Source organism: Hippopotamus amphibius, chromosome 8 (genome assembly GCF_030028045.1).
Source record: "Hippopotamus amphibius kiboko isolate mHipAmp2 chromosome 8, mHipAmp2.hap2, whole genome shotgun sequence".
NCBI classification, from domain to species: Eukaryota; Metazoa; Chordata; class Mammalia; order Artiodactyla; family Hippopotamidae; genus Hippopotamus; species Hippopotamus amphibius.
Window position 1 is genome coordinate 124,430,653 of NC_080193.1, and position 20,054 is coordinate 124,450,706.

General features: G+C 33.7%; 1 protein-coding gene across 2 annotated transcripts in view; it reads right to left on the reverse strand.

The window, feature by feature from the left end:
* Positions 1-20,054, reverse strand: part of AGPS (alkylglycerone phosphate synthase) — a 127,757-nt gene that overhangs the window by 16,473 nt on the left and 91,230 nt on the right. For both annotated transcript variants that reach the window (XM_057745956.1, XM_057745957.1), the window contains exons 15-19: positions 14,906-14,975; positions 14,001-14,062; positions 9,574-9,663; positions 4,176-4,275; positions 2,014-2,071 (exon numbers count right to left, since the gene is read on the reverse strand). In XM_057745956.1, the coding sequence (XP_057601939.1) occupies positions 2,014-2,071; positions 4,176-4,275; positions 9,574-9,663; positions 14,001-14,062; positions 14,906-14,975 (380 nt within the window). The remainder of the gene's footprint in view (positions 1-2,013; positions 2,072-4,175; positions 4,276-9,573; positions 9,664-14,000; positions 14,063-14,905; positions 14,976-20,054) is intronic.

Here is a 20,054-nt window from a genome sequence, read left to right on the forward strand (position 1 = left end):
GTCTGAAGTGTACTTGAATACCTATTGTCAGCAGCTCTGCCATGTTAGACTTTCAGCATCTCACATATAGACGCTACTGGTGGGACCTTAATATCCTCATAGATCCTGAAGGAGTAAAGTGTCATTGGCAAGAAAAAACAAAACAAAACAAAAAAACATTGGTTTGGCTTCCCTCTACAATGTTGCTGGTCATTTGGTCACTTCCAACTTCTGTAGAATTTATCACACTGTAAAGCTTGAGTAAACGGAGAACATCCTCTCACAATTAAGGAATTGGTTCATCTACCTCAATTATCTAAATAACAATTAAGCCTCTATTTCTTTCTATGCAGTATAAGATCTGGCTATTCTTATCCTCTTGCAGAATCACATCTCTCTCATATTTACTATCACAAACATGGATCCTACAGTTCCTGATCTTAAAGGAAAAAGTATACTTGTTAGCTGCTGACATGTACCAAAAGGCAAAACTGTTGGCTATGGAAAGGAAAAAAAATTTTTTCTTCAAATAAGTAATTATAGCTAAATTATTCTGCTTCCTCCCTCCATCCAATCAATTTAGAATGAAGAACATATTAATGATATTATGTAATTTTACAAGTTCATTACACAGTAATGCAGTGGCATCCTGAAATAAAATATATAAAAAAGATTTAAAATAATGTATATAGCTCTCTGAACATTTTAAAGGAAGGTGCTAAAATTCTAAGCATCTTTATGAAATACCTCATGTTTACATTTCCAAAATTAGGTTCAGACTTGTAGATTAATCAAAAGCTTTTAATTCCACTTGAGAGGTTTCTAATATCCAGTTTCTTCCCTTCTTCATTTTTGTCATTCTAACATTCATTAGAATCTCCATCAAAAGGTAATAAACAGGAAGAGGAGGGAAAGAACAAATTCATTCACTTTAATGCATATTAGTTGGCTAAGTCAGAAATTTATTTGTGGAGGTAAAGAAAAAAGTAGGGGGAATGCAAAAGATTAAATTGATACCATGATGCTGGGAATTATCTTCTTATTTCATTCATCCACATTAGCGATCTTCTTCAGGCCTGGCTGCAATAATGCTATATGAACAAAGATCCCCCACAGCCCATTCTGTTTTCTACCAACAGTCTTTCAATCATTCTATACACATGTATGGAGGGCTGACTGGGGCCAAGCACTGTTCTAGGTGCTGGTACACAGAAATGAAACAGAAGTCTCTGTTCTTATGGATCCTACTTTCCAGTAGGAGGAGATAGCTAATCTTAAGAAGTATAAATAATAGCATGTTAGATAATGCTAAATGCTATGATGGAAAATCAAGCAGGGAAAGAGGGATATGGAGAATCCAGAGTAGGAGTAGGAGTTGAATTTTTTAAGTTTGGTGGTCATTTATCTTCATGTGCTTCCCTAAAAAAAATTTTTTAATTAAAAAAAATCTACACATACCTATTTTCTAGGCACCAATTTACATTGAGAGGTATATTAAAAACACTGCTAGTAATACAGGTAGATATATCATAATTTTTATTAGTGATGTTATCAACTCTCCAATAAAACTTAATACTACAATGCTCAAAAAGGAAAACTAAAACAGCATTAAAGTCTTGAAAAAAGATTTTTTTCATAGCCTGTCTGCATTAATTTGCTGAATTTTGGGTAGGCAGAATGAACAGCTCTTCAACATACAGTACCACTGAAAAACATTTATGTAGGTCTTTTTCCTCCTTTAAAAACCTTTGCTGTAATGCTCAAATACCTCCCAGGCTTGCTGGGCTATTCTGGGTAACATGAAGCTCCTGGAACTAAGAAGGCTGTCTACGTTCTGTTATCCAGGCAGGCTTGTCACATCAAGCTTCTGTTGGTTACCACCACAACACAGGCGACCTCAATGACAGACAAAAAACTTCCACAAGATCTCTAGTGCTCTCAAATTACTCATATTATACTTCCCCCAGCATTTTATCAAACCAAATACTTCAAACAGTAGAAATATTAGAAATTCTACCCCCGAAAAAAGAATACCTCCATGGTGATGCGACAGGCTCCCTCCATTAGCGAGGATTTCTTCTCTAGCAGCTGCCTGTATTTGGAAACAAAACAACAAATAGATTACTTTGAAGTGAAAGAGTAAGACCCAACTCCCAAAGGAGGCACATACTTTCTAGGTTACATAATAAAGCCTAATTGCCCTTTTTCTTAGGTTAACTGTATTTTAAAAGCAATTAAAATATGCAGCCTGGCTTTGTAAGTTTTTTTCTAATGAATAGTCACAATGTTTACAATTGTTACTTCAAGATCTAGAAAAGAAAAAGAAGGCAAAATGATCAATTCAGCAGCATTAAATGATCAGTAACAATTAAAAAAAAAGTTTTGTCAGGAGTCAGGTCCTACTGTAAAATAAACATCTCACCATGCCAACAAACATTTATTGACTGCTTATGGTATGCCCAGAAAAAGTACTGAGCAATTTACCTGGAATAATTCATTTATTTTCATTAAAGCCTATGGAATAATTTCAATTACTCTTACTTCACTAATAAAGAAAATGAGGCTTAGACACTTAAATTACTCACCTAATATCGTACAGTGGGCATAAGACTCAAGATTATTTACAAAGCTACCAGGGATTAATGATAAAAACCTTTATGGAAAACATTTCTTAGGTCAATGCCTTGGGACAAATTGCTTGTCAGGCTTATGGATCTAAGTGTGACCAAAAAACCCTTGCTTTATCCTCTTAACATGTTAGGCTCTAACTAGGCTCCTTATAGAGCAATAAGCTTAGAAAGATAAACACTTAAAAGTAATACAGAGAATGACTGAGGTATAGGGTGAAAGAAATGTTACAGAAACTGGAATTACATTCAATTCATGAGTATATAGTAGATATGAGGTAAAAGCCCTACAGTGCCTTGCACCTCTCATAATTATTTGTCTATGTACAAACCATCAGAGTTAGGCTACAGAAGAAGAGGCCCTCCCTTCAGGAGGCACAGACGACCACATCTTATTGCGAAGTGATTTATAAGAACCCTTATCATTTAGGATTTAGGGTTTTTCAAACAAATCATACATATGCTAGCCCTCCTCTAACAAACAGCCCTACCCTATTTGTTAGATTATACCTTCTAACAAATTATTTTAAGTAAAGCAGTAACTACTTGAAACCAGTAGCACTTAGAGAAGGGCACTTTGGCTTGGGAAACTTCCCTACTACAGGAAGGGGACTTTGGGTAGCCAGAGGGCAACACTTAAACACTAAAAGGCTAAGGTGACAGGAAAGGACTCAAACTTTTGAGGATGATGGATATGTTCATTCTTTTGATTGGGGTAATGATTTCACAGGGGCTTACATATGTCAAAACCCATGAAACTGTTACTTTTTTGTACAGTTTACTGTATCTTAATTATACTTCAGAAAAGCTGTTGTTTTTTTAAAAGGAAAAAAAAAAGGAGGTATAAGAGGGAGCCAACCAAACCCTGTCTGTGATTTGGATCTAAAAGTGTGCCACTGAAAATTATCTTGTGGCACTATCTTTGGCAGGCAGGCAAAAGAGTTAACACTAGGACACCTGAGGTTTTAACAAACCCCAGTTCTCCTCCTACTTCCTTCATGGTCTAGTCTGTTTCTTCAACTTTAGGCATACTTGTCAGGAGAAATAGTGACTATCAAACAAAAGGCTTCATAAAAATTAGAAGCTTAAGGCACCATTTAAGAAATGTAATAGAAATGCTAGCAAATGAACCTCAAAGGCCTACATATAACTTTAGCAAATAAAAAAATTATAAACCTAGAATGAGGAAATTACAGCAACATACACCAGGGGCTTTAGAGCTGCTGACCTCAAAAGCAGTCACCATCTGGAGCTGGGTGGGCCACCAATGTGATATCAAGGATTCCTACAGTCTTCTGTTATTTAACTTAATCAGATATTATATATTATAATAACCAAAAATTAGAGGCTATAGAATATTAATTATAATATGTATAAGGAATATGAATTTTAGACTTCTAATTCTGTATTCAACCCAGTGCAAAAAATATGTTTCTCATTTCTATGGGCTATCAACCAGGTTAACCACAAGTTATTAAAGAGAATGAAACTAAAATTCATAAATTGATAGTAAAGTTTATTTAAATTAATAAAAGAATGTAAGAGCTATATTCATGTATGCAAAATTACCTCAGTTTGTTCAAACACAGTCAGTGGGTCACTGATTCCCCTGTAGTTAAAGGCAAAGTAAAAATAGATACATGCACCTGCATCATAAGTCTGCGTCACCCTAAAAAACAAAGAGACAAAATCCCCCATAAGGATTTACATTAAGTGAAATCAGATTTAACATCTAGAAACTTAAAGGCAAGACTGTCAGAATGATTTGCTTAAGCCATAATCTCATCCTCTACCTCCCCTCCTACTCCATGGAAGGAAAACAGATTTGCTGGATAAAGGACATCTAAGAACTATTTGCACTATTTTTATAATTTTTTTGGTAAGTCTGAACTATTACGCTCCAAAAAGTTTTAAAATTTTAAGATAATGTAAATATTTCTCCAATTGGCCTGAAAGAGACAAAAATTTCACTACCTCAAAAGGGACTTTTTTTTTTTTTTAAACAAAGATATCACAGTTAAAGACAGCCCCAAAACAGACTACATGGAACTTGGTGATCCATTATAAGTCTTCCAAACTTTCTCAAAGTTAACAGAAATAAATATGAGAACTTAAAACTAGAATACAAGAAAAATGTTCAAATACCAAAAATGATCAGACTGGGTAAAATACAGTATCTTCACCAAGTTCACAGTAATAAACTAGTAACGACTTTGAAAACAAATTGAATGACATGGCCTTAAGACAGTGTCTCTAGGTCCCATGTATGTGCATGTTGCATGTGTGTTTGCAAAAGACATCAAGAATGTTAGATTAATAAATCATATATATGATATACATCTGGGCTTTCAAAATGCAATTAGGTAAAGCATTTAAAAAGGAGCTAAGGTAATCATAATCAAATCTCTGAATGCAATTTACAGAGGTTCCCACAAAGAATTTAATTTAACAGAAGGAGCAAATACAGAGGAAATACTTTTTTTTACTACACAATACAAATAGAACCTAATCTAAAATTTTAATGGCCTTTTAGGCCAAATGTTAGGTGCCTCAGAAGAGAAGAAATGAACTGTTTAACAATACTACTGTCAATTTGCCAGCTGTGTTTTTCTTCTAGTGTTAATTCACACCCGTAAAAAAGATCCCTTGAATGTTTACATTTCAAGTACCAGATTTACAAAGTTTAAGAAAAATTCGAGAACCATGTTAACTGCGAGGGCACTATCACTACGAAGAACCAAATTTAAATAAATTTAAAGGATTCATGAATGAGTTTGCAGCAATTAATAACATACATTACTCATATGAGAACCATTAATATCAATAAATAGAAAATATAAATATTAATAGAACATGGCCACCTTCCAACAAATCCACGAGCTATATTACAAAATTCAGTTTTCAGTAGATAAGCAGGCTTCTAAAATTACAACAAAACTCGATTGATCAGTATCTCAAACAAAGACACAGTAGAAATAATAACATTTTGGGGAAAACCTTAATCTGGGATCATTTCAGAAAGTGACTTAGAACTAATATCTTTTAATAGGTCAACTTTATCATTTAAGACATTTAAACACTAATGTCTTCCAAAATCATCTGGACAAGAGATAGTGTAGCTGCCAAAGTCATTATATTGTTCTTTAATTTCTAAAACATTTTTGTGCTATACACTTTTTGCAGTATTGTACTTGTGTGAGACTCACTGGCTAGGAAGTCCTTCCCACAAAACTTCTTCAGAAAATTTAGGGTTAGAATTTCTATTCCAATATACAAAATACATTTTAAAAGACAGAAATGAAATAAATGAACTCAATAAATGTACCCTACAGCTGAATTCTTTTCCTTGGGACCTTGATTTCAGTGAGATTTATAACTATTCTAAATTAATTTCAGAATAGCTTTTTCAAAAACTGGTTTAAAAAATATATCTCACACATTCAACATTTACACTCCACACAGATTAATCTTCTTGGCCACTGTTAATCAGTTCAAGTCAACTAAAGCAAAATCAAACTCTAGTTAAGTGTTACTTTAATCAAGTATGTGCTAAAAAAAAACTGTATTTAAAACTCCTATTTAGCAAAATCATTCAATTAACTTCGACTTTGTACATTCTAAACTTTGGTTTTATAAGATGATACCAAAAGCTGAGCATTAGGCTTTTATTTTTTATTTTTTTAGCTCTTTATTGAAATATAATTGCTTTATACTGTTGTGCCAGCTTCTGCTGCACAACAAAGTGAATCAGCTGCATTTATATATATATATCTCCCCATATCCTCTCCCTCCCGTCACTCCTTCCCACCCTCCCCATCCCAGTCCTCTAAGTCATCAGCCACCATCGAGTTGATCTCCCTGTGTTATGCAGCAGCCTCCCACCAGCTATCTCTTTTACATTTGGTGGTGTATTATAGGCTTTTAAAAATCAGAAAATCCTTCTTAAAAAAACAGCTATGTAATAAATGACATATGATAAATTCAGAATATGTATACCAATTCTATCTCCCTACAATACAATACATAATGAAGATCCTTAGACCTTAGGAGTACCTTTTAAAGAACCAAGACTTAAAAGTATTATTACAGAAGGTACCCTAAGGTAGAATATTTTACTCCCCAATCACTTTCGGTAAGTAGTAGTTTATCACAATGGTGTTTTCGTAATGAAAGGGGAGAAGTCTCAAGAGATGCTGAACAGAGAGGCAGGGCAGAAGGAGGAAGAGAGGATAAAATCTGTTATGCTGTCACTTGATGAAACAAAAGAATAAAAAATCCTCAACCACACAAGAATAGATTCTATTATTTTAAATGTTTTACTGTTAACAAACGATTTTTGGATTACTGGGTCTGATTTGTTTTCAGTTTTATAATAAGAGGCCTGGCAGACAATCTAGTCAAGAGAAGAACTAAGTATTAACTTAGGTTGATAATATAAATAAATACAGACTTTTTTTCCCCTTGTGGTTTAAGAACTTTAAGATAAAAGGTTCATTTTTAAAGATACATCCAAATTAAAAAAAAAAAAAAAAGAACATGTACATTCTTACTCCTTTAATTTGGAAAGGTTCTCTCCAAGATTAGTCACTAAGCTAACAGTAGTTTTACCATGTTATAAGCTTTTTATTAAACAGAACAAGGCCCCTATATTCCCTTCAGGTATATCAAATGGCCAACCAATAATCTCTAAAATCCACATTTTAAGCTTTTACATTCTACCCCAAATATACTTGTTCTAAAAGATGTTAATACACACACTTGACTTAGTACTTCCTGAAATGTTCTTCAAACCGTGTCTCTCCCACACACAAGCATAAAAGACTATTTCAAGGATATTCTTCTGATTGAAATGAACAGTTAAAATATAAGAAAGATGCTTTTGGGCTTCCTAGGTGGCGCAGTGGTTAAGAATCCACCTCCCAGTGCAGAGGACATGGGTTCGATCCCTGCTCCAGGAAGATCCCACATGCTGTGGAGCAACTAAGCCCATGTGCCAAAAAATAAATAAATAAGTTAATTAATTAATTTTTTGAAAGAAAGAAAGAAAGAAAGAAAGAAAGAAAGAAAGAAAGGAGGAAAGAAAGAAAGATGCTTTCCTCACATTTCCTATTCGAATTTTATTTTCGTACCCAGCAAAAGCACAATTTAGCAAATTTTAAAAGATATCTGTCCCTATGGGGCAACAAGTAGAATTAAGAAACATAATACAGTAATAGGAAAATACAAGATGGGAGAATGTAAAAGAAGGAAAACAAAATCACAGAAGAGATTCCAGTTTAAAAAGTATAGAAGTATGTCTAGTCTTGCAAAGCAAATATATGTAAATTATCATGCTCTGTCAGCATATCAAGAGGGCCTAACAACTGGATGCCTTCATGAGAATTTGTCATTAAGGAGGAAAAACAAATATCCAAATTTTCCATACTAATACTAGTATGGATTGTCTACCTCAACCTTCATGTAACTACATCACAATAATACATATGATGGCATTTATATAGCTTCATATGCTTTCTCATTTCATTCTTACAACAGTCCCTTCAAGGAAATATATTACCACTACTTTACTAATGATAAACTTAGAGCTCCAAGAGATTAAATTCCTAATAAATAGCAGAACAGTGCTTTCACTCTTTAGACACATGCAATGTTACAAAACAAAGAAATTTAAAAACTAAGCAGGAAGTTGCCACAGTGATGCAGTAGGCAGGAAGGCCCAGGTCTGCTTTCCTAGGCTGAAAGTGGTTCCAGGCTAATCAAAAGAACAAGCATCATGAATAGAAACATACAGAAATGCTGTTGTGCTGAAGCACAAGTGTTGTTTCAGAGTCCAGCATCCAGTGCACTTAACAATAAAGATACTACATTACTTCCAAAATTACCTTTTATTCATGCTTACATTTTAAATTTTTTGTTTGTTTTTAAAGTAAATACTGGAGTTATATTCTTGAAACCCAAACATACACACACACACAGAAAAAAAGAGAGGCAGTTATACAATATAATAAATTTTAAAGTGCCGATTACTACTGTATTATTTACTTGAAGGTTTTCCTTAAAGGGAAATCTGTCCTAATTTCCCTTTATTCTCTATTATAATTAATTCTATGACTTTTCAGAGAAGTCAAATGCTCAATTCAATCTTTACACATTTAATCTTCCGGTGTTCACACAGAAAATTAATATCAAAAGATTGAACACAAAGTGCCTCTTCTCAAGAAAACCTCCTTCGGGGCTGCTGCAATTTAACTAAGAGAACAAGATCGTCAGTTAACATGTGATCCAATATGGATCATAACTGTCCCATATGGAAGATGTAGCCACATGTGGCATTTTAAATTTAAATTATTTTAAATTAATAAAATTTAAAATTCAGTTCCACAGTCATACTAGCCACATTTCAACAGCTCAACAGCCATATGTGGCTGTGGCTACTATATTGGACAGGGCAGATACAGAACATTTCCATTATCACAGATAAAGCTATTAGAAAGCAACGAGTTAATCTTCATTTGGACCTTCTGGTTCCACTCATTCCTATATTCCATACCCACTGACTTAATCAACAACTGACAAAGTGGTTAAAGTGCCTTCTCTCTGTTAAAGAAAGACCTATATTGAATGTGTGTGTAATTTACAGTTTCTTGACTATATATGTAATTTATAGTTTCAGTGAATGAAGGAGTCCTTCCCTTACTCCAGGAGCTCAGACACTTGGCTCTTTACTATCACGCTGTCCAGACACGGTAGAAGGCTCACTCATGGAAGGGTGTTCAACTCCCACCAGGCTCAGGACTACTGTAAAAATCCTAGTGGCACAGTCCTAACAAGGTGACAAGTGAAGTTTAGGAAAGCTTGCTAAGTGGAACAAACTGAAGCTTTTCCTCAGCTCACAAATCACATTTCTCCATTAATGTGAAAAACAGTTTTTTTCAGAGTAAGAAGAATAAGAACAACAAAAACTTACCTGCATGTAGCAAGAGGAGCAAACTGAACACCCTTCTCTTTGCATTCCCTTGTTATTCTTTCTTTTACATTTCTACAGAGATCTACAACCCTAGAAAACAATAATTGAATACAAAATTAAGTTTTCACACAATTATAAAATTTCTAATAATTGCTGGTTGACTGCATACTTCAAGTCAGAAGTTCTCTTAACTAAAACTTTCATACTCATTCCTTCAAGAATGAACAAGAGCCTTGATCATTCAAGCTGAGCCTTCCATTCATAACTTCAAAGGAGCAAAATCCTTTCCCTTTTGGTCATAGGAAAGATGGAAGTCAGAGGAGCATACTCAAGTCTCCTGAAGGCAGTTTCCTATGCTAAGGAAAATCCAATTTCAAAATAAATTTAATTATGAGATTTTAAAAGCTTTTTTAAAAGCTCTAAAGAAAATGTTAATGAAAATTCAATTCTGGGTTATAGGAATACCAATCTATATCCCGTCTAAGAAGTTTTCCTTAATTTAAAAATAATTAATAATTACAGTGTTCTATCAAATGTTCAATGTTCAATAGCCTATATTTAGGCACTAAGCTAAAATCCAGCTCAACAAAGACTTACTGGACATGAACTATGTGTAAAGCTATGCTAGACTGTTTAATATATGAAAAGTCAATGAAAACAGAAAAATGAGGAATAGTTCTTAAAGGGGAGGGAAGATTGATAGTATTTAACAATATTACCCTGTTTTTTAATGTGAGCTGTAACATAATGTTATAACCATATATTTTATTTCATCTGGAAAATAAAACGCTTACAATATATATCAGCCATTTTATTCTCCAATAAATATCCTGGTGACATACTGACACTGATTCTGTGTTTTAAACCTTGGTCTGTTTAGAATCATGAGAACAGAAAAGATAACAAAGAAACTTAAAAGGTTGGCCCAATTTGATAAAAATAATAACATTTAAATGGATTATGATTTATTAAACACATTATAGCTATCTATATTGCCTAAAAGAATAAAGAATAAGTTAAAATATAAATATGAACAAGGTTTTAATGTTTTATTAGCATGTCAATTTTTACTTTTATAAATATAGTGTCTGAAAGTTTTATGAATTCTGACTTTACAAAACAGCACTCAAGTTAAATTCTGCTTTATTCTCTGAGAGCTGGAGGCAGATACAATTTATCAGTGTTACCTATGTCTTACTTATGGAATGATAAGGATACATGTTTTTCAAAAATCTCTCATAAAGAATTTAGATTATTGAAATTTAATGTCTTTATTTTAAAAACCCAACTTACAAAACAGATACTTTAAATATAAATAAAATCTACTAAACTTTAATATCTACAGGAGTTCATGAATATTACTAATTTATAAAAGTAACAAATTCTTTATCATGACTCTAGAAAATGGAATTCAAGTGCTACTTGCATGGGATACTTCCTAGAAATTATTTGTATGGAGTTCTGAAAGTATTTTCTTACAGAACTCATGCAAAGGTCAATACAGTCCACTTGGACCAATCAATACATAGGAGGTAAACATAACTGTATATACTTTTTTTTTTTAACTTTTTTTTTTCAGCTACGTGGCATGCCGGATCTTAGTTTCCCAACCAGGGCTCAAACCCATGCCCCCTGCAGTGGAAGTGAGGAGTCTTATCTACTGCACCATCAGGGAAGGTCCACACTGTGTATACTTTTAAATTCTTACCTGACCTATTAGCAAGTTTAACACTATTGACCATTTCCTTCTTAAAAAAAATCTCCCTCAGCTGCTCTCACAGCACTGGTTTTCCTTCAAATCTTCTAGGTTTTATTCCTCAGCCTCCTTTGCTAGCTCTTATTTGTAGAACTTAAATGAATCCTTTGTATCCCTGAAATGTTGGGGTTCCCTGGACTTCTTTCTCAGGCCTTCTTTTTTTCCCCTTCACCCACTTACCTCTAAGTGTTTATATATACTTCTTTGGGTTTTTTTTCAAATTATAAATTTATTTATTTATTTATTTAATTTATTTATTTATTGGTTGCGTTGGGTCTTTGGGGCTACTCTTCATTGTGGTGCGCAGGCTCCTCATTGTGGTGGCTTCTCTTGTTGTGGAGCACGGGTCCTAGGCTTGTGGGCTTCAATAGTTGCAGCACATGGGCTCAATAGTTGTGGCTCATGGTCTCTAGAGCACAGGCTCAATAGTTGTGGCGCACAGGCTTAGTTGCTCCGTGGTGTGTGGAATCTTCCCAGGGCAGGGCTCAAACCCGTGTCCCCTGCATTGGCAGGCAGATTCTTTACCACTGCGCCACCTAGGAAGTCCTACTCCTTTGGTTTTAATCACAAATCTCAAGCTGGTATCCCTAAAATCCTCAAATCTCCAACTCTAACCTCTTAGGCAGCTATTTTTATAGGTTACATTCTTACACTATTTCAGAGTTCATTCATAGGACTCTATGCAGAATATTCACTGAGCACCTAACAGGTACAGTCACTGGGCTAGGGCCACAGAGGAATACTTAAAAACTAGTAAGACCAATAATCCCTTAAGAGACTTATGCATGAAAAGGCCAAGCAACCTAATAATGTGTGAGGGTTGAAGACCCTGATCCCATGGGTTGCTGCTAAACGTGGTCTCTACCTAGCTAAAGGTTTGAAAGAGATAGCGAGTTACTAAATGGTAGCAAGTAAATTTTACGGCAGGAATATAGCTGCTTTCCCTTATTTCCTTTATTTATTAAAACTTCAGCTGAAGACGTTGTTTTAAATGAAAACCAACTAAGTATGTAATCCTGTATAAAACAGATGTAGTCAGTGATTCAAGAAAATATGGAAGACTATACAAGGAAATAATAAAGAAAAATGAAAAGATAGGGCATGACTACCTTCCACTGTTGGAAGAATTTAAAGACAAAGCAACAGGGACTTCTCTGGTGGTGCAGTGGTTAAGAATCTGCCTGCCAATGCAGGGGACATGGGTTCGAGCCCTGGTCCAGGAAGATCCCACATGCCTCGGAGCAACTAGGCTGGTGCACCACAACTACTGAGCCTGCGCTCTAGAGCCTGAGAACCACAACTACTGAGCCTGAGTGCCACAACTACTGAAGCCTTCATGCCTAGAGCCCATGCTCCGCAACAAGAGAAGCCACCACAATGAGAAGCCCATGCACCACAATGAAGAGTAGCCCCTTCTCACCACAACTAGAGAAAGCCTGTGCGCATCAAGGAAGACCCAATGCAGCCAAAAAATACATTAATTAATTACTTAATCAATTTTAAAAAAGACAATGACAATCATAGGTTAGTAGTAACTGATGACAAGGAAGTTCATAATACTGAAGAAGTAACACTACACTAACCCATTTTCCCCAGCAAGAAAAGTTATTAAAGACTAAAATGGTCTCTGAGACAACTAGGACCAGCTCGCAAACTATATCTGCTGTTCAAATGTGTCAGATGTAGAAGAGGTAATAATTCTTTTTATTTGTAAGATTTATTCCTCATTAAAATTTAGCATCAAAAACTGAATGCTGTGAATAACAGATTGATACTATAATTTTGATTACTTTCTTACAATGCATGGACTATGAGCATCAATACACCAAAAGTCAAAACCCATAGTAGATGAAGACAATGTAGAAAAGTAAAAAGTTTTCTGGGGGAGGAAAAAAAGAGGTAATGGTAGAACAAAAATGTTAAGATAGCTAACATCTAACAGGTATATTCAGGGAGAATTTTTATATTCTATATATACTTTATTATAGATTTAAAATAGTAAATTTTATAAAGAAAAAGTAAAATGTAAGGTATATTAGAATAAAAATATACTAACAACCTCAAGAATTTTTTATTATTGAATAAGTTAACTCACAAGTCTATTTTTAATAAAACCACTTCACATTTTGTAATCAGTTTTTATTATTAATTCCCTAACCAATATTTGTATGAATACAGTTGTACAATTTAAAAACAGAAATTATACATAATTTCCTAAATGGGGTTTCTTTCAAAAATCACTTAAATTCAAGTTAAGATCTTACTTAATAGTGTACATACAAATATCAAAAGCTAAATGATATATTACAAAAGAATGTTATATTTGGGGGGGACTTTTTAGAGAATATTTAAGCATATTAACCATTTAAGAATTTAAATCAAAGCTAAGTAAAACCACATAGTGATAGTCAGTGTTCAATAAAATTCTTTAAAATATAAACTTCAGTAATGACTTCCTTCTATGGGACATGGACAAATCTGTCTTAAAAGTTGAAAAATGGCTTGCAAATATGACATTCTGATGAAAATATTAAGTTAAATAAAAGTGATTATCTTGCTTCAATGTTTTCTTACAAAATTTTAAAAGTTTACATATTCACACACAAAGATAAATTACTTCAGCAACTGTACAGCATATTTTAATAACAGCTGGCATTTTATTTCATTTTACCTGTCCCAAGGGGCTGAAGTCTCAAAAGATTCTCCTAATACATAGTATTCCAAACCCAAATCCTGTTAAAACATATACACAAAATCAAGAAATTACAACAGATGCAGAAAAGTCCATAATATTAGTAGTATTTCATGTTCAATTGTTAATATTTCATGTTTTTAACTTAACTTCCCAGGCTCTTTATTATCTACCTCAAAAGAGCACAGGAAAGTGGCCCCAAGTATGAGATATAACCCCCAGGAAGACAGGAACTAGTGTTATTTTCCTCTGTGCCCTTGGCACCAGGCACAGTGCCTGACGCACAGTAGGAACTCAAATATTTCTCTAATGAATGGAGTCTCTATCCAGGAACTATCTATGTACATGCAGAAAATACTAGCAGAACAGATTTTTAGCGGCCTAAATAGCAAATTAACCAATACCAAAAAGGGACCATCAGAATCAAAGAAGCAAGGAGATAGATAAGCTGGGGGAGAGGGGACTTAGAGAAAGGGAAAGATATCTTTTAAAATCAACTTTTCTTTAAGAATGAACTAGAAAATAGTGTCTTTCTTTGTGGTGACTAAATAGAACATCTGGAACCACCTCAGCTAGGAAAATATATTTTAGAGCATACAAGATATACTGCTTATATGATAAATAACTCATAAAACTAAACTTTTTTACCCTGAGTACAATTCTGTTTTAATGTCAAAACTAGAAAGAACAATTCATAAGCCACCACAGAAGTGCAAAGGTATGAAAGAAAATTTTATAAGGTGGAAAAATCCTGGACTCATGTACAATGCTGTGTTAAATTACAGGATGTTAAAATTTAATAAAGAAAATAATTTTATTCACTTAAAGTAAGAAAGAGTGTTGTTTTCAACATAAACTGACAAAGGAAATATGAGATAACTCACTCGAATGTATGCAATGACATAGGTCAGCAAATAACCTCGCTGTCCATTATCTTCTCCAACTGCCAATCCACTGTAATTAAAGAACAAACTGTCAATATATTTCAAATGAACTATCAAAAATATATAAAACTAGCCAAACTGATACAATACCTCAAGATAACTGCTTAACAGATTAACATATGTTACATTACATCTCATTTTTATTTTAATCTCATTTATCATAAATGTATCAAAGAGCTGCCAAGAGAATAGGCTTAGATAACAAAAAATATTTTTAATATTCAGTTTGGTAATTAATTTTAAACTTTTATATCCACCAAACTAGTAAAACTGACTGATATGAACTCAACTACTTCTACTCATATTGTCAAAAGAACAGAGAATTAGCCATGAGAAACAAGCTTAAATAAGCTTAACCTTCACAAGCATAACAAGATACTTAAAATACTCTTATTTTACTCATATCACATTCTTATCCATATATTCACGTATTACAGTCCTATTCACATATAAAGATTTGCAATGACTAACTAGGATCTTCCAAATACCAAGAAAAAGTTTCTTGAATACTTGAGCACACAGTATTTGGAGTATTAGACATCGTGTTTATGGGATTTATGATTTAAAAGACAGACATAACATACTTACACAGATATATTTATATTTATGAAGCAACATACAGACAAGTACAAGAGCAATAGTATGAACACATCCATTTCCATTGGAAAGTAGCTTTATACAGAAGCTGCATTTGGTGATCTAGTTAGAATTAATCCCGTACAATGTATATTTCAGTCCAAGTACTCTGCTTTGTTAATGTCAGTCTAATTTTAAAAGACTATGAATGTTTACTGATTTCCACTACCTTCAGTAGAGCATTTTTAATTTTGCTTTTTCCATCATGAGGCAGAAATTAAATTTTAAGTAGTCTTAGTCAACTAAATAAAACTTACCCCAAACTCTCAAAGTACCCACTGAAAATCCCTCAATTAAAAAAAAAATAAAAGGAAAAACATCTTTCTTGTGGCTTTCTTGGGTCACAATTGATGGTTAACATTTATGTCTCTTCTTAATATACTAACTGCACCTTCCTGGTCTCAGGATGCAGAGCCCTTAACCATGGTGTTGCTTAAGACTCGGGTTTTGAACCTCTGTGATTTGAGCCTCTTCTCATTTCTCTTATGGATTCAACACCTTACAGTTAAATCCTTCCTTCCCCTGATGTTTTGCCTGAATTTGGCAGTAAGTACATAATACAATCTAGATGTACCCTGTTCTATACAAATACTGTAAGGCTGTAATTTTAAGCTAGGACATATAGGCAAAATCAGATTTCCTGACTTAGTATTATAGTTGGATATACATGAATTAGTGTTATCCAGAAGGAGTGGCAAAGACTTGACAGGAGCAGCTCTAGTCTAGAATTACATGGGGACAGGGTGTAATGAAATGAAGGGGGGTGTTTGTTACTAGAATATTAAGGAGCAAAGAAAACAACTTAGGTCAAGCAGCTAAGATTGAAAAGTAAGAAGAAACAGAAGACAGTTCTGGGTTAGAGGTGTATGGATGTGAGGCTGGGGTAGGGAGTTAAATAAAGTTCCAAAACGAAAAGGAAACTAGTCAGAAAAGTGCTGTGGCAAATGCTTGGTAGACATGAATCAGAGTCAGACACTGAGTCCAAGAGAGAAAAAACCCGACTGATTTAAAAAAGACACAATTCATGCTGAGCCTACCGGCAGAAGGAAAGGAAAGGAGGGCGAAGACTAGGAAAGGGTGCTGGGAATCTTTGAGAAGGTGCATTCTGAGTATGTACTTGGTGAGAAGTAACAGGTATGAACATTTAGTAGGCCTGTCTCTCTTATATCAGGCCTACTGATACAAGATACAGCATCCTGATATATCAGGATGAGAAAAAGTCCAACTTTGCAGTCCCAGGTCAAGCCATTTTTCTTTAGAACTTTTTCTAATATTTAGCAAGGGGGAAAAAAAAAGATCTGTTCCACTTGGAATCTAGTGTGACAAACCACACAGAAATATGCGTTTTCTTACCTAACGCAGGAAGAAACTGGATGTCCATTCTAAATTCACAAATCCCCCCAAAAAAGAAAAATCATTCTGGGTTTGTTTTTCTGAACCACAGGTTTCTCTGCAAATTTAGCTTTTTGGAAGCTCTCATTTTTTATTCTTCAGAACTATCTAGTCTTCTAGCCAGAATTACTGTAAGATAATACCTGCAAACAATAGTAGGGCTTAGAAATTTGTGCTTAAACAAATTTAAAGCTGTTTCATGAGGAAAGACTGGGAAGACTACTGAAAGAGGAATGAGAGACAATCTTTTTATATAAAAGAGCCATCTGGTGAGCCTAATCACTCTCATGTTGAATTACACTGAACAACTTAAGCACTTTAAAAATAACATTTTAAATATAACCCTTTAAAAATAACAATAACATGTTACCTTAAGTTCTATAGTAAATGCCAATGTATCTGTCATGATTAGTGACAGGTAATGTTTATTCTGCTTAGCTCTTGGAGAAGTTAAAGTACATTACTAGCAAACACAGATAAACAACCAAAGTATGATTTTTCAACATTTGGCTATTATACTCTATTGGATCATATGTGTTTGGGTGGGAGCGGAAGGCAAAAAGGGAAAATGGGCTAAGATAACACACAAATAGTTCTCAACTGCTGGGAGCACTTCATTAAAAACAATCAATTTAAAGCCAATGAGGTGGTCAAAACACAGGATAAAACAAAAGAACAGAAAATAAAGAATAAATTAACAATGCCCTAATTCGAAATAAAATACATGAGCTAAACTAATTTACGAAAACTTTATTAGAAAGAAACTTAGTGATGCTTTCCTTCAGCTAGTTATGCAGGACAAATGATTGAGGAGTGAGGGTTGGCAGGGTGGCATCTTAAATAAGAAAAATATCCTTGAATCTTTCAGTGGTTAGAACAAAGAACTAGTGCCTACAGAGAACTAGAAAACCACTCGAAGATATACTTCCAAGTATCCAAAAATCAAGAGAGCCCTAAGTCATCTGCCTAATGACAGCCTGGGGTTGTTCAACACAGATTTCTGCATTTAAATGAAGGGCACCAGATGAAAGTATATTAAAAAACTAATTATAAACATAACTAAGAAGTAGCAAATAATAACAGCAAAAAAAATGACACTCCAATGAGGGTCTAAGTTTTCAATGCTTTAACCTTGCTTTAAATAGATACCTCATTTAATATAACCTATTTTTAATGGATGAATTTGATAAAAATAAAAACATTCAAGTTTGTTGTTTAATATAAGCAAATTGCTGGAATTAAATCAATAGTTCTGGGGGCCTCAGTATCGGTATCTAAAGAGATCTGGATTCACCTTAAGAAAGATTCACTCTTACTTTTAGGTTGTAAATGGCTGGTGTTACATGAGAAAAACAAAACTGGCATTACATGAAAAGCCACTTTTCGACAGTTGGTGGCTCAAATTAAATAAAACGGAAAAAACGGTTCCGCTAAATACCTAAAGATTAAAATATGCTGTTTTAAGGGTGGCATAGTAATTAGGCATAAATAAAGTAGAATAAAAGATGTCAGGGAGAAATAAAGTATTCTGTTTCATTAATCCTTTCAATAAATATTTAATCAAGCATCTAGTATATACCAGACATCAATGGTGATGCCCCAAAAGAGACAGGTCATGCCCTATAAAAAGTTTGTGTGTGTTAGGGCAAAAAGGCCTTTTGTCATCATCCTATCCCAGCCTAACAGGAACTGTGGCACATTACTAACTAGTAATGACTTGCTGGCTACTCCGAACTGGTACTGTAATTATAGATCATACAAAATGCAGTGTGTGTGTGTGTGTGTGTGTGTGTGTGTGTGTGTGTGTGTGTGTGTGTGTGTGTGTGTGTGTGTGTTGGAGGTGGGGGTGGGGGTGGGGAATAGTGAGGTCAAATTAAGCAAATTTAACCTTGCATACAGTGATTAAAATATTATAGCATCCAAATGACTCTGGAAATTTTTGAAATCTCAAACAAATATTTAAATATATAAAGAAATAATTTTTAAAAGTTTCAGTCCCTAATGTTTAAAGCTAAGTAGATATAAAAGATTTATTTTAGATATAAAAGGTTTTCATTTAAATCTCCTTTACTGTTTGTTTCTCACTAATATCATGGGTTTTAAGAAAAAAAGTTTTTAAATCGAATTACATATGTACCCCAAATAATTTAGAAACTAAAAAATATGTACATGTACATTTCAAAAAAAAAAAAAAAAAATCTTTTTTTCCAGAGATAACCTGATATCCAAGCCATCCAGTCATTAAATGAATCTTTATAGCACTCAACTAATTTAGTTAAAACATCAATAATTCCCCAAAAGGTAGTGTGGAGAAGAAAAAGCGAAAGATTAATGAATTATAATTCCACTTGCCAATTTCAGAATAGGGTAAAAATAAAACTGAAAGATTAATTTGCAATGCTCAAAAAATAGTACAAAGGTAAAGTAAAAATTAAGCCCAAGATTAGATCTTTTTCTAAGTATATTGCACTTTAATACTAAATTCAGAAAATCCTAAAAACGAAGGGCTGAACATTATATATGAGGAAAACACATAAAAGTGGAGCATTCTAAGACACATGGCTCCAAATTAAGTGTTCATTTATTCTTATAAAGAACAGCAAAAAAAGATAATAAAAGTAAATATTTACAAAGAACCCAGATTAAGGATAACATTAAAAAAAAAAAAAAAAGACTGGTATCCAGAAAGCTATTAGTTTATTATGTACTTTAAAAGGAAACAAAAAAGTAGTCCTGATAAATGGCATTTTCACTATAGTTCTCATCGATCAATCTTATAATCCATCAAGCAGACAGACAGAAACTACCCAATCATTATTCAGTTGGTTATAGATGTGAAATGTTTTTTGTTTCTTTACACCAGCACAAGACAGTAAGTGACAGGGGGTGGAGTATAGATAATTTATCAAATCCTTCTGATTAAATGCAATTTCCTTTTAAAAACACACTTAAAGCATGTTTTATACATATACTATTACCACTAAATAGCAACATGACTATGATTTTTTTTCTATTTCACTTAGCACAACAGAAAATATAAAATTATCATTAATGAAAAACT